The sequence below is a fragment of the Haemaphysalis longicornis genome, unplaced genomic scaffold (genome assembly GCF_048455015.1).
Source record: "Haemaphysalis longicornis isolate Haplotype H1 unplaced genomic scaffold, Haemaphysalis longicornis Haplotype H1 scaffold_12, whole genome shotgun sequence".
NCBI lineage: Eukaryota > Metazoa > Arthropoda > Arachnida > Ixodida > Ixodidae > Haemaphysalis > Haemaphysalis longicornis.
The window spans coordinates 97852097-97878784 of NW_027526225.1; the positions used below are offsets into that span (position 1 = coordinate 97852097).

General features: G+C 46.8%; 2 protein-coding genes across 7 annotated transcripts in view; one reads left to right on the forward strand and one right to left on the reverse strand.

The window, feature by feature from the left end:
* Positions 1 to 11816, forward strand: part of LOC144163046 (UMP-CMP kinase 1-like) — a 33097-nt gene extending 21281 nt beyond the window's left edge. For 4 of the 5 annotated variants that reach the window (XM_077693834.1, XM_077693832.1, XM_077693833.1 and 1 more), the window contains exons 5-7: positions 1943 to 2022; positions 7670 to 7769; positions 11407 to 11816. In XM_077693834.1, the coding sequence (XP_077549960.1) occupies positions 1943 to 2022; positions 7670 to 7769; positions 11407 to 11448 (222 nt within the window). In that variant the 3' untranslated portion in view covers positions 11449 to 11816. Of the gene's footprint in view, positions 1 to 1942; positions 2027 to 7669; positions 7770 to 11406 lie in introns of those variants that run through there. The other variant, XM_077693836.1, reaches the window with a different exon arrangement.
* A 104-nt stretch (positions 11817 to 11920) lies between these two features.
* Positions 11921 to 26576, reverse strand: LOC144163048 (leptin receptor gene-related protein-like). Of its 2 annotated transcripts, none has more exons than XM_077693838.1 (4): positions 26558 to 26576; positions 25747 to 25821; positions 22473 to 22671; positions 11921 to 18935 (listed from the first exon to the last, which is right to left on the reverse strand). In XM_077693838.1, exons 2-4 carry the CDS (start codon positions 25785 to 25787, stop codon positions 18822 to 18824), a joined length of 354 nt encoding a protein of 117 aa, XP_077549964.1. In that variant the 5' UTR covers positions 25788 to 25821; positions 26558 to 26576; the 3' UTR covers positions 11921 to 18821. The 2 variants fall into 2 exon arrangements, with proteins under 2 accessions (XP_077549964.1, XP_077549963.1); XM_077693837.1 differs by lacking the exon at positions 26558 to 26576 and adding an exon at positions 26172 to 26372.
* Positions 26577 to 26688: the final 112 nt, after the last annotated feature.

Genomic DNA, 26688 nt, shown 5'->3' on the forward strand with positions numbered 1-26688 from the left:
TCAACTGGTTGTGCAGCTGTTAATTACGACACGTAGATACGACATGCAGGGGCAGGTGTACATTCAGCACATGTTACAAATTTAATTTAATTTAAATTATTTTAAATTGAATGTAATTTTATAAAACACACAAGCACTTCTTATGAGGCAAGGTAGGTCATTATCCGGCTTCGCTCTTTATTCTAGAACAACTTTATTTTCACAAACCACATCATCAGAATACGTTGCTCAGCAATGCATCTGGCGGTATGCGCTGGCGGCATCGACAAGATTACACGACCGCACAGTGACAGTGAACACCGGGCCGTAAGTTACGACGCCGGTTGAAGCAAAGATAGCGTTCGAAATACCTTGCTCGCGCAATGACGCTGACAGCGCCTTTCCATATTCATGGCCAGGCGGCAGCCATAAATTTCTTGTGTGGAACTACATGCATCATTGCCGCATGCCTATGTCGACTGCGGACGTATAAACGTTGCGTGTGTGCAGTCTAAGAAGCATAAATCGTTAAGCGTGTGGCAGGGTAGCGGGCGACCAAGAAAGAGCGATTTTAGCGCTGTACCGCTTTACTGTAAGCTGAATCGGGCTACACTGCATATTGCAGTGTGCGATATTACTCTGGCTGATTTCTTGTGTGGTTCTTCTGAAATCGTCGTCGTACGATTTCATCTTAGATCTCCTGGGTTATATCGATATTCTTCAGTCCGCCTTGATTATTCCTGACTAAGCGTTCCCTGTTAGAGAACAAGCAGTCGTCACATATGTGGCGGTGTGCGATTACTCCGCCACTCATTGCGGCCTCGCACCGTGATTTAGATTTGCACGCGCGTCTCAGATGTGCCCACTGTTTGACATGTTAAAAGACGGATGTCGCGACGAAGGGAAACAAGCCGCTGCGGAAAGCAAGCTAGGGGAGAGCAACGTGCAAAGGCACAACGACGAGAGGGGCACGAAAGAGGAAGAGAGCAAAGTGAATGCTGGGCGCCCGGTGGCGTAGGGACATTATCGTCCCTCGCAAATGATTTTTTCTGGGCCTCAGTCGGCGCTCCTCTTTATCTTACTCCATGGATGTAACGTTAAGGGACAAGAAGAGAGCGGAGTGGGTCAGGGAACAAACGCGTGTTAAAAACTTATCAGTAGAAATTAAGAAGAAATGGGCTTGAGCAGGGCATTTAATGTGAAGGCTAGATAACCGTTGGTCACTAAGGGTAACAGAGTGGATCCCTAGAGAAGTCAAGTGTGGCAGGGGGTGGCAGAAATTTAGATGGGCGGATGATATCAGGAAGTTTGCGGGGATAAATTGGTCGCAGTTATCACAGGACCGGGATAATTGGAGATCCATGGGAGCGGCCTTTGCCCTGTAGTGCGCGTAGATAGGCTGATGAGATAATGATGATTTGGAGTTATGTCAACATAGAAATATAAACCGAACGGTGGCCGCTTTTCTGGTGGAGGCGAAAAGCAAGAACGCCCGTGTGTACGTGATTTCGGCGCATGTTAAAGATTCCCAGGGGGTCAAAATTAATCCGGAGCCGTCAACTACGGCACGCCTCATCACTTGCGTTGCGTCGACGTGCTAAACCCTACAATCAATCAAATATAAAACAGAACTGGTTGATAGCAGCACTAAGTCCAGGGAACCCTACTTTTATGAAGTGGAAATTAGAAATGAATTGCTATTCCACTTGCATTTGCCCTGCACCTAAAGAGCCACGTCTGTGCACCCTTTGTGCACAGCACCAAGATGTTGGTGCTGTGTTGGGGCCATTGGTCATGTACTGAAAGGGAGAAACAGTTCAAAACTGGCAGAGCTAATCATTGCACTCCACGCGTGAAGAAACGTAGAAGTAGTTCAGGAACACTCCAGGGTTTGTTGGTGCGTAGCTAGGTCGCACCTTGGATGAGATAATACTTACACTGTCAATGTTCGGTGCCTTTGCAGATCTGTGTGGAGAGATGCCTGCAGAGAGGTCAGGCCGGCAGCGGCCGTACTGATGACAACGTTGAAAGCCTTCGCAAAAGGTGAGTGAGAAAAGAGCCACGATTGATTCAATTTTCAAAGATTTGGTAAGAGCACAGTACTGTATGATGATTTCTCATGAGTGTATTCACACCTTCGCGTTATAAATACCGTATTTGCACGAAATAACACGAATTTTTTCCCCGCAGTTTGTGCCTCCAAAACGCCTCTCGCGGTGTCTTCGGACTTGAACATAGTGCAAGCTTTTTTTCACGCCTTTCATTCTTCAAGTACCTGCCACATAAGCCATGAACCCACTGCTCTGCCCCCGGATTTTTTCCACCGGGAGCTCGCTGCTCTTGGTGTCAACTTCGGCGCCAGCTTCTCCCGATAACGCCATTGGCTACGTTGTTAGTGGTCACATGACCAGGCAGTCTGGTCTGGAGGCGAGAGCTAACGCGTGTGCAGTGCAGCATTGGCTCCTCATTATGCTTTGTTTTGTTCGTACTTGCTTCCACCTTTTGAGCCGCTGCTATGAACAGGTGAAATTAGCACACTGCCACATTTAAGAAATGGGCGATCCTGCTGTCTGCAGAGCAGGGAAATTCAAGTGCGGCATGACATCTCGGACGAAGCGAGTTAACCATTCGTAGCATCTCGGTCGCCATGTACAGGTCAGTTGGGGTCTCATAATTTGTGCGGTTTGAGATAGGTGGCGAGGCAGTGGAAGTGGTAGTAGAATATATCCACTTAGGCCAAGTAGTGACCCCGGATCCCAATCATGAGGCAGAGGTAATTAGAAGGATAAGAATGGGGTGGAGTGCATTCGGCAGGCATTCTCAGATGATGAATGGCAGCCTACCATTGTCCCTGAAGAAGAAAGTGTGTGACAGCTGCATCTTACCGGTACTCACCTACGGGGCAGAAGCTTGGAGGCTCACTAAGAGGGTTCAACTTAAATTTATGACAATCGGCGAGCAATGGAACGGGAGGTGATGGATGTAACGTTAAAGGGACACTGAAGTGATATGTAAACATTGCGGGATTACTAGTGCAAATTGTAGTCCGGAGTCCCCAGGCCATGTTTCGACCACTCTAGGCGCGTTTATGCGATTTTATTTAGTAGAAAAACTAATTCGAAAATGCTGTCCTCCTCTCTTTACGCTCGCCCATTTTCTGTGGCGTTTTCGTGTGACGTCAGGAGGGGATAAGCTGGCAATTGGCTGCGTTACTGCACGGCTCCCCGGCCTTCAGACAGAGTCAGTCGGCCCAGCGTTTCGTCCGCCGGCCGCCGACGGGTCGTCGCAATTCATTCCCTCAGTTGAAACGAAGCCAGGACACGTTTGTGAATGGAAGAATGTGCCTTTCTTTACTTGGTTAGTTTGTACACTGTATCTAGCTCCAAGTCAAGGTCGCTTCACACAAGCGCACATGCGACGCTTCGCTGACTGGTACGCCAGTAGGAAAATATAAGGCCTCTTGAAGGCGGGAGAAGAGTCAGCGAAGTCAATATAGGTACTAAGGAAATAAAATCAACTGATATTTTTACCGTACAGCGTAAAACTAGGGCGCGGGAAGCACTTTTTTGCGCTGGGCGAACAAGCACAGCGGTCAGCAGCACGACTACGCATCTGCGAACGCTTTTCCGTCTACGAAATGCAATTGCTAGACGTGAGCTACTGTGGAAACTCGGGCGACGCTTACTGCACGAGCGCAGTACAACAAATAGTCACCTAAGCTGCTTGAAATGCCAAAACTAAATAAAAGTGTAAACCGGTTGTACAATATATACCCTATATTAGCAAGGCCTTCGCATCCCGCTTCGTGGCTCAGTGGTCTGGTGTGCTAGGTATGTCACCGCAAGTGTTTTGCGAGTCGCGAGTTCGAATCCCCGCGGGTACGTGCTTTTTTTTTTGTAACTCAACTTTTTTGTTTTCCGCCGATGTTTTCTATATTGAGTTCACCTTTTTTTGGGCCGCAACGTTCATGGCTACACGAACTAGTTCACAAAACGCGCGCAGGCTGGCACTGGCGCGCTAGCGAGTTCTCGTTGGCGTGCTGTTGCCATAAGCACCGACTGCTTGCAGGCAGTGGGCGCAGGCCAGAATGAACAGACCCTTGGCCTGGTGCGAACACGCTTTTTACGATACAGGCATGAGGGAGGCAAGCTCCAAATACGGGGGAAAAGCGCATGACATTTGGGCGTCTGCGGGTACGCGGAGGGCGTTCATGCACTGCGTAGGTATCGGCTAGTGAATGCTACGACTACAAGCCGTCCTGGGAGGCTTATCTTGTGCATTTTACAGCCGACAACATGGCAGAAGCGCGGTACGATGATTACTGAGATATTGAGAATGCCCATCCAACAACGCCATTGGTTATGTTTTACAGAACCGAAACCGAAACTTGTTTAATTGCTAACCTTGGGCATTGTCCAATCACGGCGCCCCTCCTCCTAACGTCAAGGCCTTAGTTGGTGCGGCCGCCGCAAACCGCGCATGGTAGTTTTTCTTCTTTCGCGCTTTGTAAAATAATTACCGATTTGTCAACCGGATAAACAATGAAAAGTGTGCTAATTTGAGCCAGTCTATGCAGTGCAAGCAAAAACGGGAGCTTGACAAATTCACTTCAGTGTCCCTTTAAGGGACAAAAAGAGAGTGGAGTGGGTCAGGGAACAAATGCATGTTCAGGACATACTAGTAGAAATTAAGAAGAAATAAACGTGGGCAGGGCATGTAATACGAAGGCAAGGTAGCTGTTGGTCATTAAGGGTAACAGAGCGGATCCCTAGAGAGGGCAAGCATGGTAGGGGGCAGCGGAAAGCTAGGTGGGCAGATGAGATGAAGAAGTTTGTGGGAATACATTAGTTGCAGTTAGCACAGGACTGGGATATAATCGGAGATCTATGAAAGAGGCCTTTGCGCTGCAGTGGGCGTAGACAGGCTGATGATGATGATGATGGTTTGTGGTCATATTGAGCAAAATGCAGTTGGTCGCATGCTTGCGGTAGCCCGACTAAAAGCTCGTGATAACCCCTTGCTTCAGGGTTTGCGCAATTGCCCTGCAGTCTGGTAGCAAGAAGCACAGTTCGATATTCTTGAGCACAGTGGCAGTGTGGCAGACCAGGCAGTTGTCCAGGACGAGGCAGATCTTTCAGTTCTGGTTGCCCAGCTGCTTGTCTCACTCCCGCAGCCGTTGCAGGAAAATTTCTGTAGTCTAAGCCTTGTGGTTGGACTACAGAACCAGCTGCAACCAGCCGGCACGCGCCACAAAATGACCGTTCTTCATGATTAGGGTTGTTCGTTTCCGGGAAAAAACCCGATTTTACCCGAATTTTACACTCGGAACATGTTTCAGGAATCGGGTTAACCCCAATTTCTCCCCAAATGGACCTTTTTAAAGTAGCAATCTGCACAATCGTGTGCTGACGGTTCGCCGCTTTTAACCAGCACTTGCTGGAAGCAAGCCCCGCAAACATGGCTTTTCAACTCATTGAGTATTGGCATGACTCTACCGCTTGCTACTGCAGGTTGGCAGATGTGGCACTGACATTGTTGTGCCTAGCTCATGGAAGCTGTGATGTCAAAAGAAATTTGTTCCGGCTGAGATACGTTCAACGATCGGACATGTCTCGAATGGAGACCAACATGTTGTGCGTACAGATGATAATGTATGTAAAGAAGGATGTGTACAAGGTCTATTGCCAGCTTTTAGTGAATGAACGGTCATCATTACTGATTCATTTCAAACAAATGCCAAATTTCAGAGGGTGTTTGCTAGAAAGCCCTGATGGGACCCTCTCCCCGATAACCAGCTTGAGACAAACACCAATTTTAACGCGTTAAAGTTAAGAAGCTCGTGATACCTTCTGATAAAATAAACAGAGGGTATTACTTAGTACTTCTCTAAATTCAACCCGGAAGAACCCAAATTTCGGAATAATTTTACAAAAAAAAAAAATTACGCCCACCTCCCCTTGCGGGAACCCTGGTGTGATGCGACGCTGAAGGGTGTTCCATTGGCGTCGCATCAAGCAATCGTCTGGTACGGCAAGAGAGCAAGCGCAAGCGCAAGCGCGGACGACCGTCGACTAAGAGACCGGCCGGAGCGCGGCTCTCCGCTTCTATGCGCAGCGCGCCCGAAGGAGAGGAGACCGCGGAGAGAGAGAGTACTGCACATGCGCACAGTGCGCAGCCGCGCGCAGCGCGACCGCAGATGTTGGGAGAGAGTGTTCGCTATCGGAGAGAGGAGAGGAGGCGAGCGGAGGAGAGACGCAGCTGTGCGGACGCGGACGACGGACGCACGCAGGACAGGGCCGCCGGCAAGAGATGCTCCTCTCAACGTCGCATCTAAAAGATTTCTCCCTGATTGCCAGTTTGAAAAATACCACCCCATTTTTACCCCCTGGTTTTAAAAAATATAAAACCCGACAACGAACAACCCTACTCATGACGCACACGAAATCCCTCCCTTTACGCTGCAACAGTGTTGCACTTACAGGAATGCCGCATGCTCGTGCATCCAAAAGCCACCTGATGACCGCCTTTTCTACATCTTCCAAGGCGGGGGCTCGCAGCTTCTTTCTGTCACCTTTCTGTTACGCCTGTGCAACAGCACCGGTGACAGCGTCTTTGCTGCTCAAAATCATCGGTAGTGTGCTCAACACTATGCTGAAACCTTCGACCACTTTTTTTTTGCACCACACTGTACGGCTTTCAGCATAGCCGCCTTCTGCTCGATTTATATCATTTTGCGCTTCTGTTTGTCGTTGCCGTCGGCCATCTCCTTTCTGGCAGCGGGAGCTCTCACGATCGAACCGATAGAAACAGTAACTTTATGCCCATGCAAGCAACGTCAAGCAACAACAAAGCTGCAGTCGGCGGCTTGGCACTCCCCACGCACACAGTGGGTCCATAAGAAAGGGGAGGTCGGGGGACGCGCACGCTCGCGGGTGTTGCCAGGTGCTTGTAGCCATTTCAGCACAATAGAGTTGGCGGCCCTTAGGGAATGCAAGTTTTTTGAATTGCCAACTCCGTGATGGGACGTAAACTGTGGTGTGCTATAAGACATTGATCTGACAGGTACCAAAATGGTTGTTCGTAAGTGCTCGTTGCGGGAAAAAAAAAAGTTCGTTATACCCACTGCGGGGAAATTTTACCTTCATTAGAACGAGGTCTTAAAGGCCAACTGCACTCAAAATTTCAACCTCTTAAAAACGTTATTTTCCTATAGTCTGCCTAAAAATACTGCAAAAAGCTCTGTGAAAGCGGGAAATTTGATTTGCATTGGGTGCTAGCAGTGAGCGGATAACAGTGCTACAGCCCATTATGGTGAGTCACTGCTCTGCACTCATTTCCGACATCTTTCACATTAAGTGGAACGGCTTTAATTTTTTTTATCTAAGTTTAGTTACACAGTAATCTCATAAACTGCAATGGTAATTCTTTTTATAACACTTGTAAGAAGCCTACTAAATTTTGAACAAAACACGTGTCGGCAATATTAATGTCACTTCCTGAATTGCCAGTGGCCAACACTACTGTGTGGTTGCATCGGGGAGCAAAAGCCAAGGCTTGAATCCTTGTCATGTCACTTTGACGTGTTGTCTACAAACAATATGGTTCATTTGGTTAGCTGCCTAACGAAGCCGGCCAGATAGACTGTCTGGTCTGAGTATTTGACGAAGATAGCCGGGGCTGTTGTGTGCAGGTTCCAGACGTACAGCGACGCAACGCTGCCGATTGTGTACTACTACAGCAAGCTCAAACTGGTCAGGACGGCCGACACGAGCTGCAACGACCCAGACGTGGTAGGCATGCCTCTAGTCTTGCTTGCCTAAGGAAAATGCGGAAAGTGCTTGCTAAACCAAAAAAATGTGGCTCTTCAGCAGTACAATACTACTTGGTGCGGGAAAGTGGGCAAAAAAGGGGCAGTTATTTTGTTGGTGTGTACGCGGTTAAGGGGGCACTGGATCTTTTATCAAAAACTTTATTTTTACAGTTATGTATGATGATGAAAATTGCGGGGCGCATGTAGTTTTTAATCTTGATTGTAGATATAAAATTTGTTTGTGTGTAAAATGGCAGAGTTCAAAGCTAATTGGGTTTTTATATTTGATTTTTTGACAGCCATTGTAAAAAAAACTGCCAGAGTGATGCAGCTGAACAAGGTAGTAGTGAACTGTGCACAAGTCAAGGAGTGCAATAAGACTAACGGTGTCATTCTATCTGATCTGTAGCAGAAGTTACGACTGTTTGAAGTTTGGGCTTGGAAGGCCGAACCGGTTTTTCTGGTTTCCACCTTTCAAGCCCAAACTTCAAATGGTTGTAACTTCTGCTACAGACCAGATAGAATGATAATGTTAGTCTCATTGCACTCCTTGATTTGTGCACATTTCACTGACACCTTGTACAGCTGCATCCTTCAAGCAGTTTTTTTAAATGCGAATGCATTTCTTAGTCGGGGGTTGTCGTGCTCCGTCGGCGTGCGCCTGCATTCCTCCAGCGCGAGCGCACGTGAGCGCGCGCCTCGTAGTTCTGCCTTCGTCGTCGTCGTCTCGGCGCGGCGGACCCGCGCCGCTACAGTCTTTAAATGCGAATGCATTTCTTAGTTGGGGGTTGTCTTGCTCCGTCGGCGTGCGCTCGCAGGTGTTATCTCTCCGCGCTCCTCCTCGCCCCTAGTAACAGCTGTGGCGCGCCTAGCAACCGGAGCAGGTGGTAGCTCGGGCGGGAGTAGCGGAGGGCAAGGGGAGAGGAGGAGCGCGCTCGGGCGTGTGAGGGCGCTCGCATCGCAGAGCTCGGCGGGAGAGAGAGCTCGCGCGCGGGGCGGGCGTGTTGCGCGGGTCTCTCTCTCCTCTCCGCGTACCCTCTCTACATAATAATTACTCGCACCGCACTCATCGGTGCACCCAATGCATTCGCATTTCCGCACGATCCCCTTCGGGGAGGTGGGGGGGATTTTTTTTACCAGAGCTGTCAAAAAATCAAATATAAAAATCCAAATAAATTTGAGCAGTAGTGTTTTACACAAATTTTATATCTGCATTCAGAATGAGAAACTATGTATGCCTCGCAATTTGCATCGCCATAACTGTAAAAATAAACTTTTGTGGGTTAAGACCAGTGTGCCCTCTTAAAGGAGCCATGAAGACAAAATACAAGTTGGGTTTATTAGAAATACTGCTTAGTCCCGGTAACAATGATACCAATATCATCGCAATCTTCGAACAAATAACGGAAATATTAAAGAAAACGTGTGAAGCAGTCGCAACCCCCTAGCCAATTTCCCGCAACTTTTCTATGATGTCACGGAACCTTGTTTGTGCGATTGGCGGCCACCTAACTGACTTGTCGCGACAACAAATGACTGTACGTCTGTAATGGGGCCTCTAGTTCCATTTGACCACATCACTTGAATGCTAACGTGCAGTTAACGCACTGAAAATTATGTTTTATTGTTGGCCCGTATGACGTCATTCTTGCTCATAACATGTCACTGTGGCGCAAAATTTGAGTTTTTAAATACTTCTCACTTTTTTCGTTAAAAAAACATCTTTTGTGGCTGTAATGGAGCTGAGTGAGATACTGAATCCTAGTTCTTTCATATTAAACGAAGTTGTATTTTCTCTTCGTGGCTTCTTAACCATGGCACTCATCAGTGATGGTGAAAGGTGGTGAAGGCTATCGGGTTTTGATGAAATTCGCAGTAGAGTGAACAGACACGCCGCCAATTTTTTCAAGATGTACTTTTATGGTAAAAGAGTGCTGCCAATGAACTGTCCGTGGTGAGTCCAGGATAGATAGTCAAAGAACTTCATTATTTCAGGTGTGTACCTAAACGGGTCACGAAGCTGCTTTTGGCACAGTCAGCTTCGCTGCTACACGTTGCACGTCAGTTATTAGACCACAAAAAAAATTATTAGGCTAAAAAAAATGCGGTTAGTTTTTCTCGGACTCTGGTCCTTGGGAAATTTGCGAGAAAAAGTGAAGGAACTTCGAGGTTTCACCAGTCTGTACAACGTGGCAGCCAATAGTGGGCTTGCACAGTGTCAAATACAGCTTCCCTTGTGGCCCCATAACAATCAATATTCCGCAGGTATTGCTTGTCATCAAAGTGGTAAAAGTTTGGATTTGTAGCATCGTCTGTTGGCCCCAAGTCCATCTTACACAGGGGGCTGTGAACATCGTTAAAGGGAATGGATTTGGAGGGGTTGGAAGTTTTGAATCCAATGAGGAGTAGAATCTAATGTTACTTCTGACCTGGCTGACAACAAAGAATTTGTAAGACTCTAAAAAGAGTCATAAGGGTTGCCTAATTACTTTAATAAATTGAAGTCAAGAGTGTGTGGACCATGATTTGAGTGTGTCCAGTTTACGAACTTTCTCTCTTTTTTATTTTCGTGGGAAAAGTTTATTCAGCAGTGCTGTCTTCCTTCCGTTATCTTTATGGTTAGCTTCACATTACAATAACGTCGGCTGTAACAGCATTATGGCTTGGCGGATTGTGACCACTTCTAACCTGTGTGAACTGTCCACAAACAAGTAGTTAAATGTTAACCAATACAGGTAAATGTGAAAATTCTACAGTAGCTACAATGGTGCAGGCTTTGTAAAGCTACTATGAGTACTCGATCATGGATAAAACCAAGAATGAGTACGGTCTCCGCAAGCCGTACTCGGAATTCTCACTTCTGTGCTCGCAGTCTCAGTCAGGTGGTTTATTTCTGAATTTTTATGGGCTCAACAACTTTCTCAGAGAAAGACTCGAACTATTGTGCTTTGTACAGGGTGGTACGATGATAATTGGAACACTTTAAACTTTTTCCCTGAGCGAACCGCCGCTCTGCTCGCACTCAAACTTCACACGAAATTCGCATTTTGCAGTCTGTTTTGTTTGACACTTGGAGGAATGGGGGTACTTACCTGTACCAATCACAATAAAATATTCCAACGGTTCATCATTACCAATAATTTGTTTCCTCACCAGCTTTCACATTTCCTGATCGTCTGCTACCTCATTTGGCTCCTTCCTGCCGTAAATCCCTATCGTCCGTTTCGCTCTGCATACCCCAGGGGGCGCCTCCGTTCCAAGAACAGCTTGCACTCGCTCGCACGTTCAGATGGGCCGCCATTTTCTCACAGGCGAAAATCGTTTTTATTCTTTTTTAGAATAAACAGGTAAGTACCTACTGTCGTTGTTCCCAGTGCCAAACAAAATAGACCACAAAATTCGACCTTCGTGTGAAGTCTGAGCGCGAACAGAGTGGCGGTTCGCTCAGGAAAAACGTTTGAAGCGTTTCAATTATCGTCGTACCACCCTGATACGCATATCCTTCAAAGTGTGTTACTGGCAAAGCAGAAGGCTGCACCCTTGTTTGAAACACTAATCGTTGAAACAATCCGTTGGAAGGCTGTGTTCAGTGAATAACTTCACTGTTCCCATTACAGGTCTTCGAAGGTGTCGCAAAGCACTTTGAAGATGCCAAGTGAGACGCTGACGCCTGTAGCTTACCGGTGAAGCTGCCATCGCTGCTGGCTTGCTTAACAGAGATTTTTTATTTGTATACATAAGACTACCGCAAAGTATTTTAGGTTCTTTTGGACAAGTCATGTGGCACTCCCAGTTAAGCCAGTGCGTGTGCATGCTTTAAAATAATACGTGGTGTCCAGTTCAGGGCTCATCTGCACTTTGTGTGTTTTTTTCCTCCTTTTTGGTGTGCTTTGCATTAACCCATGTGAGATTCTGTGAAGGACCAAACGAACATTGTCTGACGCCTCTTTCTTATCCGATGGCATTATTTGTACTTCGCAGTAACCAAAATAAAGAAGCTGAGAGGGCGGCAATGCTGGAAATATAAGCTATGTAATGGCTTGTGTTCCTTCTTTGCTAGTTAACCCCTTAATTAAGGGCTTATGACGACCTAGGCTCGTCATGAGTGGTCGCCACTTTTTTGCCCATGACGACATAAGATACGAAGTTTATTCGTCCAAATAAAAACATACATGTGCATATCCAGCCAGCATAAGCCCTGAGGCTTGTGTGCGAGGCTTGGCAGTATCGTCTGAAAGCAGTTAACCCAAAACCAGATAATCAACAGGCAAGAAATACAACCCAGTACATAAGCGTACAAGTACAAAAACCAGAAAACCAACAGGCAAGAAATACAACCTAGAAAATGAGCATACAAATACAGCCTAGAAAGGGAAATGTTCTTTCTTTCAGAGAACACAACAGAAAATAGTAAATTACAATCTGATCTTATACAGGAGACAACAAATTACTAACATTGAAAGGAGCAATCATTATTTAAACTACAGGCCATACAGTCATCCTACTTTCAGACTAGTCACACGTTTTCTTAGATATTTCTTTATGTCCGGAAATGACCTGTGGTCGTCATGGGCCTTTCGCAATGTTCCAAGAGGATTTTGGGCGAGCACAGCTCGTCGAATGGTGCTTTTTTATGCGAAGCATAGATGGCAGCACAGGTTTCGTCATTGGCACTTTTATCGGATGAGAATTTGCACACTAGATGGCAGAATGCGTGCCTTGTGTTTACCGTGCGTTAAAGAAACATGACCCTATCGGTGCTCGATTGTGGAGCGGCTTTCTCCTGCAAGCGTGAGTGATGAGGATGTCGGTGTCATGCTGGATTCAGGTGGAGACAGTGGTGAGGGTTTTACAGTGTCTGACTCTGAATTTATTGCGGAATACACCTCAAATGCCTTAAGTATGGGGCATTGCACATAGAGCGAGGAATGACCAATAAAACATTATTATGCGTCGTAAACCCTTTTCGCAGAGATTTCCGCTTTAGAGATGTTACTGAAGCATTTCACGCCATAACAAAATTTGGCAATATTGGTGCATAATTGTGCTAAAAGAAAGACTACCGCCTATCCTCTTTAAAAAGAACTCTTCCGATGGTTCGAATCGAACCTGTGTCTCTCGCGTTATGAAACCGGCGTCTATCCGGTTGAGTTATCATCGCATTCCGGGCGCACAGAATTTCCTTTGGGTTCATAGCGCGGGTGTTGGCTTTGGACTTGGCCGCGGATTTTAGCGGGTGCTAGCGTGGTCCACCTTGGGATAGATGTGAAAGCCTGTGGGCAGAACGATTTGGGCCTGCCAGTCTCGTGGAGAACGTTCAGCGGCAAGCTCGGAAATAAACGTGAGGTGATGACTTAAGGAGCGGAAACTTGCCGTAGCAAACGTAGGTCGGCTCAACGGGCCGAGGAACAAATAATGACTGGATAATCACTTAGAGGCAGGAAACGGGCCTCCTGGATCAGAGAAAAAACTAGGGTAGAAGATGGTTTTGGAAAAAAAAAGAAAAAGAAATGGACTTGGGCTGGCCACGTGGTCAGATGAAATGACAGTCAGTAGACTACCAGGGTGACAGTGGACACCGAAAAACAGGCCTAGAAAAAGAGGAAGGCCGATTACTCGATGGCGGGACAGAGTAAGGAAGAGTAAGGGACAGAGTAAGGAGCGGCACAAGGCAGGAGTGGTTGGAGGTCGATGGAAAAGGCCTTTGTCCTGCAGTGGACCTAGTGGGATGATGATGATGATGCAAGAGCATAGCCGGGTGGCGTGTTTCCAAACGCTTCGCTGCACAGAGCACCCACGTGACATGTGCGATGTCACTGCGCGCACTATTCTTTTGAGCGCCTGCTGACGCCTTGGGTTCGAGCCCCAGCAGGTCTGTCTCATTGCTTAATTTTTTTAACAAATTAAATTTTTTTTCTGAACTCAAACCTACGCGTCTTTTTTTGTTAATAATACTGATTTGGTATGTTTTGCATCGCTTTAGATTTGGGATGCAGCCAATGACCACGTTTAATTACCGTCTGCATCACACGAACAGACATGTCACGTGGATTCTCTGTGCAGCGAAGCGTTTGGAATTACGCAGCCGGGTCTCCGGCAGATGGAGAGAGGCCCCAACACTGCTGTTTCTCCAGCCTTGCACCACGAGTAAAAACTGCGCCAATTTTTTTTGTTTGAACTGTTCATTGATTGTATACGCCTCGAGCGCGGCCTGTAGGGGCGCCACTGAAATCCCCCAGCGGCCCGTTTCGAAAGCAGCCGCGGGAGTCGCCGGCCCACTCCCCACTGTCACCGTTGCTTTCGGGGCCCGTTCACGACTGAGATTTACCGTTTGTAGGCGTTGGAAATACATATTTATGTGGAGCAGTCACTCTGTTCGCAAATGTGGTGTGTTTAAGAGAGTGTAAATGTGTGTGACGCGATCTTAGTCTCGTAAAGTCGGTCTGTACAAGCGCCAAGTGTGCGTCACAGGTCGGCGTCGCAAAACCAGGATATGCATATGGAGATGATTGTGATTCCACTGCCCTGAAATTTACTAACAGTGTCTCCGTAAGCATAATATCCCCAGATGGTCATGCCATGGCTATACACTACGATGTAAATCAGTCTTGTGCGCTTATATAACCTAGTGGAGCGCTCATACCTGACAGAACGCCAGTTATGCTTGCCGATATCATACCTCAGATATTGATCACTACCCTGGACCTAAATTTCACAAACATTCTACGAAATAAGTACGATGGATAATCCAAAATTATACCCGGGATCACCGCACGACAAAAAAATAATCCTGGGGCGTCTTGCCGTGAGCTGAGCGCCCGCAAACGTTCATATGTTACATATATCCTCCGCGAGCAGGCCGGAGAAGGGCTTCTACAGTAGTGCCTGATCGCGACTAAACGTTTCTTCGAAGCATAGTCATATGACGCAGGTAGCCTGCAAATCTAGCACAAACAGAAATCAGAAGGCCTTATCAGATATCCCGCTCTTCTAACGAAACCTTTTATCAGTTTTGAACTTGTATACCTCAAAAAATGCGTTCGCCAAGGGATCAGCTGTTAGTTGAAGTCTAAAAACTAGAGTGACGTGAACGAGTAGCATGTGTGTGTGATTACTAAAACGTTCTTTCCTTGATTTCGCTCCGCAATCGTACACAACGATACGTAAGTGTCCCCCTCCCCTCCCCCCTCCCCATGTCTCGCGAAATAGCAGTGCATTTCGCACACTAGTTGGTCTTGTAAGTCCTACACGGCTTTAGTTTATACGAACGTCTTTAGCATTTCAGAAGCTGCACTGAGGTTTTTTTTTTTTTTTTTTTTTTTTTTTCCATTTCTGTCCGAGCTATTTTGTTTCTTCCGTACTTGCAGACCATTAATTTTTCAGTGGTTTAATTCACTTTTCTTGGTTCTTGCTATAAGGCACGAGTGTACATCTTTCACGACGCAGAGGCTTGGAATATACTTAACATTTTCGCCTGGCTTATATTCTTATAAAAGGCACAAGTTATCAGGTATTGAGTAATCGCATCCCCGAAATATATTTTTCTACGACGCATGTATTCGTAATGAGGCCCCATTCGTTGTCCGCGCTACAAAACAAAACACACCTCTCACTGTGCCAGTATCAGGTTTAAGCGAGGCGACAATAAAATTCACTTGTGCCGGACGTATTCGGAGGTGACAGTGGTGGTGTGCTGCTGCCGTCGCCGACACCCGTAACAGCGGCCGAGAAGGACACAGAGCCGCGTTCCCGGATAGCTATTGTTGATGTTTGAGCACCCTACCAAGACGCAGCGGCTTTTGGAGTGCCCAAAACATACTGTTTACTTACAGACGTCACCATAACAAATTTTGTAGTGCTTGGAAGGGCAAAAAGAAGCGAAAGAGAACCAAAACACTGCATGAGCCCCTATGGGCCGCACAGCGCTAATCCCGTCAACTCTGCGGAGAAGCGGCGGCAGGTGGCGCAGCGATCGCAAAGCTCGAGGCGTATAGGTGGCATTCAACTGAATTTACTGTTGTAACAGTTAAATGCCTTGGCCTCACCAGTTGCACATTTTTGTGCAGACGCAACACGTTACTTTTTTCATGTTGCGGACACATTTCGAAGGGGTGCTTTGTTTGCACATGTAAAACCAAAATTAGTAATTTTGTAGCCTAATTTGTATCCAGATTGGTAGAAATGCATGTCCATAGCAGAACATTTTACATTGACAAAGCACCCGCCGCGGTGGCTCAGTGGCTAAGGCGTTGCGCTGCTGAGCACGAGGTCGCGGGTTTGATTTCCGGCCACCGCGGCCGCTTTTCTGATGGAGGCGAAAAGCAAAAACGCCCGTGTGTACGAGATTTCGGCGCACGTTAAAGATCCCCCGGTGGATAAAATTAATCCGCAGCCCTCCACTACGGCGTGCCTCATCGCCTGCGTTGCGTCGGCACGTTAAACCCTACACTCAATCAATCAATACATTGACAAAGCAACATCGGTTGATGGTAAGAGGACTGGGAGAAGCTTCAACTGTATTCTTGCAGTACAACCAACAGTACAGACTGGCATGCACTGTTTAATGCATGTGTTGCAAGATTTTTGCATTTTGCGTTCAGGTTTCTGGCTGTCACTTGTATTGCATATTGTACCAAAGTGCTAATGGAGTGTAGCAAGGCTTTCTTACATCACTGACCTTTTTCTTTTTTTATTCTTTCGTTTGGCTACTCCAATAGCCGTCGTAATCGAGTGATTTGAGCCACACAATAAGCTAGGTACGGAGGCACGGGTCATACCTTTGAACGGCGAAGCTGTTCAGCAAATTGTAATTTTTCGTGTCTGCAGTTAAAAATAACCAAGAAATTGCTGAGCATGTGCACATGAGCGTGGACCTCACGGCGACCTCGCAACCGCCCAGCGTCCCCCGCTTGTTTGTCAAGCCAACCATATCCACTTAGGGAGATTGGCCAAGATTGCGGTGGCCGACCGGCAGGTAAAAAAACCAAGAAAATGCCAAGCGCTCGTGTGTATATGTGAGGACTCGTAACTCTGTGGCTTGGGCGTGAGCTGCTGAACAAAGGAATTAAGTTTGCTCTCTCTCTTGTGGCGACCGCCCAGCGTCCCCGGTGCACGTTTGCCAAGCCAAGCATACCCACTTAGGGAGATTGGCCAAGACTGGCCATAAATAAAAAACTCCAGCGTTTATTGCAATGATGCAAACACTTGCTCGGAACGAGAAAGACGCGTCATAGCGTACGCTCCTCCACTGTGATGTCCAGTGATTATCACTTCCAAAAAAATTGAAGGAAGCTCACACTTTTAGCAACAATGATGGAGTAAAGATCATTGCGGCAGCGAAGAAGCAAGTCGGCTGCAACCTTAAACCGTGGTGATGGTCGCAAAGGTTGCATATAGCTTCGCTACCTTCAAGTCTTGCACGTTAGTGTGAGCTTCCTTCGTATTTTTTTTTTTGTTACGAAATGAGCAGCCTTCCCCGAGTTTTCATTTTAAATTTTAATGTATCAGCAAAATAAAAACCCAAGAGCCACAGCCCAGTCTTGCGTCACAAGGACCATGCTTCCATCCCGAAGGATTAGTTTGTGGCTAGCATAGATAAGCAATGGACTGTAACACAAAAAATGCCTCCCTGGCCTGAGCGATAAATAATGAGCTGAGCAGTGTGCCCCTGGCATTTCAGTGCAGTGAATACTACTCTTGAATACAAGCCTCGTCGTTTACATGCACAAAATTTTATTAAACTAAACAACAGTACAAGTTGTGCATGTCTACAGCATGTTATAACGGGAGCACAAGTTGCTCCGAGAAAAATATGCTCATTAAATTATCAGACACAACTCGCAAAAACGAAACATCAAAAATGTTGGTGCCACCATGCGCATAGCAAATAAATGCTGATAAACAAAACTACTGGTGCTAAACTCCACTCAATAGCAACTACTTACACGTTGTAAAAACATTGTAGCATTTGCAAGCATTGCGACAGATTTGTAGCATAACTTCACAAAAAAGGATGTACAGTCGAGTCACAAATTCTAGAATTTGGAAGTTACTGAAATCACAGAACAACGGATATAATGGAACTTCATTGGTCAATTTGCAAGGGGAACTGGAAGAAGGAGATAAAGCATGTGACAAAACTCGTTCGGAACGTACTGGTTCTAACTAAAAAAAATTTAAAAAGTGAGCTCTGGCTGCTGGTAACAACCAGACAGACTCTGTTGTGGCAAATACGAAAAAATATTTTTACAGGTCTCGCCACATCAAAGCTGGTGTCGCACATGTTCGCAGCCATCTTGGCATTAGAGTTCGCGTACTTGAGACCAACTTCAGAAAGGAAGATTCAGATCTAATAGGGCATTTTTCGTGCTCTACAACTAAACCTTGGCAGTTACTTTGGTTCCAGTCACACACTTTCTTCTGCACAACAACACATTAACGTTATTTATCTTCTCTTCTCTGTCATCAGCCTGGTTAAAAAAAGTTTGCCAAACTGCACAAAAGCATCAGCGACCCATTTGCCTGGCTAAATTAACCCCCCCGCTTGCTTGGCCAATCCCCCTCAGTTTGCCAGAACAACTCGCGCCACTTATTTTTGGGCTATCATCATCACCACCATTCCGCAACATCCACTTTAGCAATGCTGTACAATTCCAACCAAATCAGTTCAGATACAGCGGCTTGAGATTGATTTAGGCACTATTTTTAAAAATCGGATGTTCGCGCCCTACCAGCCGTACAGCAATGTCAGCTTCAAGATGGAACAAACACGAGACATTGACACCACAGCAGAGATCACCACAGGACGAAATCCCAAGATAACAGCAACAACTCCCCGGACATACAACCGGCGTTGTTTCTTCCACGTCGTTCTTGTCCCATTGGGGCAAAACCGGGGGGCAGGTGCGTAGGGGGCCGATGGCAGGGATCAGAGGTGGGCGAATTTATTCATACACTATGTACAGCGTGCGCCACTCAAGTCCACTGGCACAGGCGCACTGGACAGTTCCGCCGTCGCAACGCCCTGCTCGCTTCACCACATGTTGTAGTCGACCTCGTCGTTGTCGAAGGCCAGGAAGAAACCGAGGATGGTGATGAAGACGACGACGTTGCCGGCCAGAACGAGGCCGCACGCACTCCACTGGATCTGTGCGGGGAAAGGGAAGAAACTCGGTGGCTAAGGCATCGTGCTGCCGAGCCCAAGGACGCCGGTTCTATCCCGGCCACGAAGGCGGAAGGCAAAAATTCACGTGTCGAGATTTTTTCGGCGCATGTTAAGGGGGGCCATGCAGACAAAACACAAGTTTGGTTCATTCGCAAGATTGCCTCGTGAGAATCATACTGACACCACTTTTAACACACACTTTGCTCAAATAAGCTATACGATTAGTAAAAAAAGGGAACGGCCATGCGACCCACCAGCTCATTTCCTACAACAGAACCTATGATGTCACATGCGCCCAGCTGCGCGATTGGCTGAGGCCGGCAAAAGCAAATGCAAATTAGGCAAGGCTTATTAGCTTGCCGAAGGAGCTATTTGTGCTTAAATGTACTGCATATTTATCTGACAGCGGTAAGAATGGTGGGGTAAACAATGAAAGTTACGAAAATACGCGTAAGTATAAAAGTATCGACGCGCACTGCTGTTGTTACTGGGTGCACTATGCTTGTTTTGGCTGCACAGCAGTCCGCCGCTTTAGAGTTGTCTTACACGACTCTGGCCGATTGGCGAAAGCGACGTTGTCTTGCGTGACCCTGTTTGTCGAGGATACCCCGTGTTTCACGAAACGATTACTTTCTGCTGTCACAAAAACAAGCCAGGTGCAAATACAGTCAAAAACAAAGCGACGGCAGACAACGGTCCATGGATCAGTATGGTAGTGCCACCTGGGAGGACTGACGGCAAGCAAGGCTGCAGAGCTGAATGACGCAGTGGAAGTTGGTTTGAATGCGCGCACTTAAGACTTCGCTGCTGACGTCCCGAAAACACACGATATGGCGGGAGAATTTGATTAATTTCTCAGTAAAGACGGCATCATTTGCTGCCGGACAAGTGTTATGGGCACTATAAAACACGAAATATTTCGACTAAAACAAACTTGTATTTTTTTTTGTATTTTGTTTGCATGGCCCCTTCCAAGATTCCCATACAGTCAAAATTAGTCCAAAGCCCTCCACTACAGCACACATCATAACCAAGGTGTAGCTTAGGAGTGTTAAATCCCAAAATTTCAATGATAAGTTGCACTGCGCAATAAAAGAGTAAACACGTGATCGAAGCAAAGTACAAGTCACGGCAGGTGGGTGTTGCACACCTCACTTCTGCTTCATAGTGTAATGCTCCAAAGCTACGGGCACGACTGGTGTTGGATGTTACGGCCAAATGGACCCCTTTCTTCAGTTGTAGCAGAGGTTAACTGCAAAAATAACTGGTTACAACTTTTTTTTTAACGGTATTTAAACATCCAAAACAAAAAAACAAGACACTGACCAGTCCAAAAAATTGTTCCTAACGTTTCAGTTTCTAGTATGGAAGCCTTGCTCACAATGTTTTCCCTTCCGCGACGGAAGCCACGACTTCAAGGAATAGGACGGGAAAAAATCGGGTTCTGTTGCGGGACATGAGCTGACGGGTCGCATGGCCATTCCCTTTTTTCCTAATTATGTGGCTTATTTGAGCAAAGTCTACGTTAAAAGTGGTGGGTGGGACTTGGCAAATTATGGAGCAATAAATTTGGTGTCGCCACAAAGGGCACTCCGCAGGGCTTGGTAATCTCACCATTACTCTTCAATTTATTAATTATAAACCTACCTAACCACCTAAATGCCAAAAACTTCAAGAACTATTTTTTTTTTTAAACTGGTCGGCATTCTTTTTTTTTTTTTTTCCTTCAAATATACACTTTTGGTTAGACGGAATTCTGTCACACTCTTCAATTCATTTGAGTGCTGTTATAAACTAGTTCGACTGCATAGCAATGCATACGTAGTTGGTACCCGAGTTACTTAATAGTATGCACCAGTTGTGAAACTTCCCCTAGGACCCATGTATCAAAAGCCAGTCGGCAATTGGCCCGTGCACTGAGGCAGCATGAAGCAAGTTGACTATCCTGTCATTTCTTGGCAGAAAGTTAAAGTAGTACTAAAGTGCTTCCAGCTGATGTTGTAAATCAAAGGAGGAGCCATGGAAGAAAGATTACCTAAATTCATCATCATCATCACCAGCCTATCATGCCCTCTGCAGGGCAAAGGCCTCTTTCATAGATCTCCAATTATCCCAGTCCTGTGCTAACTGCAACCGATGTATCCCCGCAAACTTCTTGATCTCATCTGCCCATCTAACTTTCTGCCGCCCCCTGCAACGCTTGCCGTCTCTAGGGATCCTGTTACCCTTAGTGACCAACGGTTATCGTGCCTTCGCATTACATGCCCTGCCCATGCCCATTTCTTCTTCTTAATTTCTACTACTATGACCCTAACATGTGTTTGTTCCCTGACCCGCTCCACTCTCTTCTTGTCCCTTAATCTTACATCTATCGCCTCCCGTTCCATTGCTCGCCGAGGCATCCTCGATATATCTTAAGTGAGCCTCCAAGTTTCTGCCCCGTAGGTGAGTACCGGGAAGATGCAGCTGTCATACACCTTCTTCTTCCGGGACAATGCTAGGCTAACCCTATTAATGTTTCCTAATTTGAAAAGCAAGCTTCATTTTATTGATTGCACCCACCACTATGGCTCATTGACTAAGATGTTGTGCTGCTGAGCCCAAGGACACAATTTCAATTCCTGGCCGCAGCAGCTGCTTTTCCGATGTAAACGCAAACGTCCATGTGCTTGAGATTTCGGCACCCGCTAAAGCTTCCCAGGTGGTCAAAATTAATCCGGAGCACTCCACTATGGTACGTTTCGTCCCCTGTGTAGCGTCACTGTGTTAAACCTCGTAATCAATCAATCAATCAATTTGCATTATTGAGTTGTGCTATTCAGTAAATGCTTCGCAACGTCCAGCTTTTGTCCCCTAGGTGTTGCAACAATGACCCTCAGCTTCAACAAAGCAGGGGCCCACACCGCCCCAATTCTTAAAGAAGCCATGAAGACAAAATACAAGTTGGGTTTATTAGAAAGACTGCGTAGTCCCGATAACAATGATACCAATATCATCGCAATCTTCGAACAAATAACGGAGATATGAAAGAAAACGTGTGAAGCAGTCGCGGCCCCCTAGCCAATTTCCCGCAACTTTTCTATGACGTTACGGAACCTTGTTTGCGCGATTGGCGGCCGCCTAACTGACCTGTCGCGACGACACATGACTGGACGTCTGTAATGGGGCCTCTAGTTCCATTTGATCGCATCACTAGAATGCTAACGTGCTGTTAACGCACTGAAAATTACGTTTTATTGTTGGCCCGTATGAAGTCATTCTTGCTCATAACACGTCACTGTGGCACAAAATTTGAAAGTTTTTAAATACTTCTTGCTTTTTTTTTTCATTAAAAAAACATATTTTGCGGCTGTAATGGAGCTGAGTGAGATACGGAATCCTAGTTCTTTCAAACTAAACGAAGTTGTATTTTCTCTTCGTGGCTCCTTCAAGTGCAGTGTCGCAACCGGCGTATAGTAAAGAACCCCGGGTGGTGCATGTTGCGCAATGCTTGTAGTGAAAGGAGGCTGTCGCTCTCACCACCGCGTGGGGTGCCGCCGGCGACCGTGCCAGCACCAGTGGCAGGCCAAAGGCCGAGATGACGATGCCCGTGGTGATGAAGTAGGCCAGCTCCTGCGCCGCGCTCGAGCTCGCCATGTCCTCCTTGTAGCGGCGAGCAATCAATGTCGGCAGCGGCGACAGCACGTAGAAGAGGACCACGAAGAAGGGGTACCAATTGCTGCACGCACGGCAACATGGACACACCAGGCCTCAGTTTCGCAAAGGGGGGGCACACATCATAGATCAACGTTTCAGGCTGTTTTTATCCACATTTACTCGATTCTAACCACCCCCTTTTTTCCCCAAGATCGCGATGCTCAAAGTGCTTAGATTCGAAAAACCAAAATTACCTGCCCCCCTCGCCCCTTTTTTTCCGTGGCCATTTCTGGACAAGACGGGCACAAGGAACAACGCTTTACTTGACCAATATTCAACCGAAAAATAGATACAGACAGTGAACCCACTGCTTAACGTCTGACACTCAGTCGCCACCCTCACTGCCACTCGAGTCCTTTGTGCAGCTTGGGCCGCCACTTTCACTATCCCCCAGCTGGTGATTTATCTTGTGATCCATTGAGGTTGTTTGTAATTGAAAGCTTAAAGGGACACTGAAGTGAATTTGTCAAGCTCCCGTTTTTGCTTGCACTGCGTAGACTGGCTCAAATTAGCACACTTTTCATCGTTTATCCGGTTGACAAATCGGTAATTATTTTACAAAGCGCGAAAGAAGAAAAACTACCATGCGCGGTTTGCGGCGGCCGCACCAACTAAGGCTGTGACGTTGAGAGGAGGGGCGCCGTGATTGGACGATGCCCAAGGTTAGCAATCACACAAGTTTCGGTTTCGGTTTCGGTTCTGTAAAACATAACCAAGGGCTTTGTTGGATGGGCATTCTCAATATCTCAGTAATCATCGTACCGCGCTTCTGCCATGTTGTCGGCTGTAAAATGCACAAGATAAGCCTCCCAGGACGGCTTGTAGTCGTAGCATTCACTAGCCGAGACCTACGCAGTGCATGAACGCCCTCCGCGTACCCGCAGACGCCCAAATGTCATGCGCTTTTCCCCCATATTTGGAGCTTGCCTCCCTCACGCCTGTATCGTAAAAAGCGTGTTCGCACCAGGCCAAGGGTCTGTTGATTCTGGCCTGTGCCCACTGCCTGCAAGCAGTCGGTGCTTATGGCAACAGCACGCCAACGAGAACTCGCTAGCGCGCCAGTGCCAGCCTGCGCGCGTTTTGTGAACTAGTTCGTGTAGCCATGAACGTTGCGGCCCCAAAAAAGGTGAACTCAATATAGAAAACATCGAGGGAAAACAAAAAAGTTAACTTACAAAGAAAAAAAAAAAAAGCACGTCCCCGCGGGGATTCGAACTAGTGACTCGCAAAAGATTTGCGGTGAATTCCTAGCGCCCCAGACTGCTAGACTACGGAGCGGGACGCGAAAGCATTGCTAATATAGGGTATATATTGTACAACCGGTTTACACTTTTATTTAGTTTTGGCATTTCAAGCCGCTTAGGTGACTATTTGTTGTACTGCGATCGTGCAGTAAGCGTCGCCCGAGTTTCCACAGTAGCTCACGTCTAGCAATTGCATTTCGTAGACGGAAAAGCGTTCGCAGATGCGTAGTCGTGCTGCTGACCGCTGTGCTTGTTCGCCCAGCGCAAAAAAGTGCTTCCCGCGCCCTAGTTTCACGCTGTATGGTAAAAATATCAGTTGATTTTATTTGCTTAGTACCTATATTGACTTCGCTGACTCTTCTCCCGCCTTCAAGAGGCCTTATATTTTCCTACTGGCGTACCAGTCAGCGAAGCGTCGCATGTGCAGCGCTTGTGTGAAGCGACCTTGACTTGGAGCTAGATACACTGTACAAACAAACCAAGTAAAGAAAGGCACATTCTTCCATTCACAAACGTGTCCTGGCTTCGTTTCAACTAAGCGAACGAATTGCGACCAAGCAATTTTTTTTTTTAACCTCCTTGATTGCGACGACCCGCCGGCGGCCGGCGGACGAAACGCTGGGCCGACTGACTCTGTCGGCCGGGGAGCCGTGCAGTAGCGCAGCCGTGGCGCAGCCAATTGCCAGCTCATCCCCTCCTGACGTCACACGAAAACGCCACAGAAAATGGGCGAGCGTAAAGAGAGGAGGACAGCGTTTTGAATTAGTTTTTCTACTAAATAAAATCGCGTAAACGCGCCTAGAGTGGTCGAAACATGGCCTGGGGACTCCGGACTACAATTTGCGCTAGTAATCCCGCAATGTTTACATATCACTTCAGTGTCCCTTTAATAAATGACTTGGCCACAACGTCAACTCGCGCCCGCTTCCACGCGTCTGAAATCCACCTTGCAATGGTTGCTTAGATTCGCATGCATTTTTTTTTTTTTTCCAAATTTTTCCCAAAGGCCGGGGAGGGTGCTTAGAATCAAGGGGTGCTCATAATCGAGTAAATATGTATTGCTTCCTAATGAACTTTCAGCTGTGAGTTCAGCGCTGTGCTGTTGTTCCTTCCTCTGTTGTCCTGTTTCCTTCCCGTTGCTTTTAAAATGTCGAACTTCAACCAACTAGCCAAACTTGTCGTCCTTCTATAGAGCACCTCAGAGATTTGTCAGTGCGGCCTTGTTGATGAAATAAAAGGAAAGTACAAACAGGCAAGGGGCGCAACAGAGGCGAGACAAGCAACTGCTGTAGTATCCCTTTGCCACATAGTTATCACCATGCTCTTTTCATTGAAAAGCTGTGCGATCTGGCTCCAGCAATGTTTCTGAAGTAACACCCGGTGTTGCTGCAACCTAGGGCCAGGCAGCAACCTGCCAGGTGTTTGCTAATTTAGCTGACGGGTGGCAGACAGAAGGGAAGCATGTGTAAGTGATCTAGTTGAGTTGCAGAAAGCTCCGCAACCTAACTAGCTTCGAGCTGAGAAATAGTCTCGTCACCTACAAGGCATTATTATGCAGGCCTGCAGAACGAGATTTAAATAAAATTTTAGTTCGTTGTGGAACCACAGCATCGCAGCAATACATTTTTATCGCGGTGGTTTTCTGCAGTGCCAAAATTCTGAGCTTTGTTTATTTCCCAGTGTAACTTTTTTAAGCGGTCCCTGATTGGCTGAAGGCAGATGAAAAGACCTGATAATAGGCAACCAAGGGTAGGTTTCTGCGCAAGCAGACGATTGGCAAGCGGAAGTACACCACCATTGAATACACATTTCGAAATATATTCTTTAAAAATGAAACTGGTCGTCTTGCTCACCTGGGCTGTGGCAGTGCACAACCCAGCACCAGTAGGGTCATCCCCACTGACCCCAGGAAGGCAAGGGCAACAAGTCTGGACAGAAGATGGAGAGGTCAGGGTTATTCACAGTTTGTCATGGACAACGGACAGCACAATGGTCACTTGAGGCTTAGTATAAACCTTATATATGTTCATTTGTAGCCAGCAGCATCACTTGCGAGCCTGCAGACAGCTAACTTACAAGCCACTTGACCTTTGTGGTGTACTCGCACTTAAATGGCCCTGTCGAACTCGAAGGTCCTCCACTTAAATTTAATGCAAAAACGCCTTAAATTAAATTAAATTAAATTTAACGCCTTAGCCTCGGGACCATGTACACCACTCTGCTAAAATAAACTACAAACTTCTATACTTTCGGGCGTCCAATTAAGCTCAGCACCAACCTTATCCATACTTCCATCTTCCAACGCCCACTGGTCGTACTGTTCGCTGCTTACGGGTTTGAAATTTACTGTAATCCGTGCCTCCCTACGCTGCGACTGAACTTATGGGCACTTTGCAAATTGTCCGTAGAAACACCACTTTTCCTTCCTTACTGATAGCAACGCAACGCACAACGACAACGGCACGCCTACAGTTAAAACACGCCGCGGCTTCGGAGGCAACGATTTACTATTTTTCTTTTCCAAGAGCTTAAGGTGTATGCGTAGATAGATAAGGTGCCCGGCCAAAAAGAAAAAAATAAGTGCGCACTGTGTCTGAAAAGCAACGTCAAAAATGCGTGTGACTCATCGAATTATTACGGTAAAAAAGATAGAAAGTGACTTACGCTGTCGGTTGCACCCAGTAGAGCGAATGCAAATGAAAGGCAAAACGGGAGAAAAAGTTTCAGTTAGCAATTTGTCATATGAAACTAGAAAAGGCGAGCAGTTTGGGGGTAACAGCAGTTCACCTGTCAGG

What these genes read in the sequence shown, in the direction of transcription:
- LOC144163048 (XM_077693837.1), bottom strand. An exon ending in TGTGCACTGCCACAGCCCAG is followed by an intron (nt 22,672 to 25,746) that starts GTGAGCAAGACG and finishes CCGTGCGTGCAG; the next exon opens with CAATTGGTACCCCTTCTTCG. An exon ending in CGGCGGCACCCCACGCGGTG is followed by an intron (nt 18,936 to 22,472) that starts GTGAGAGCGACA and finishes TTCCCCGCACAG; the next exon opens with ATCCAGTGGAGTGCGTGCGG.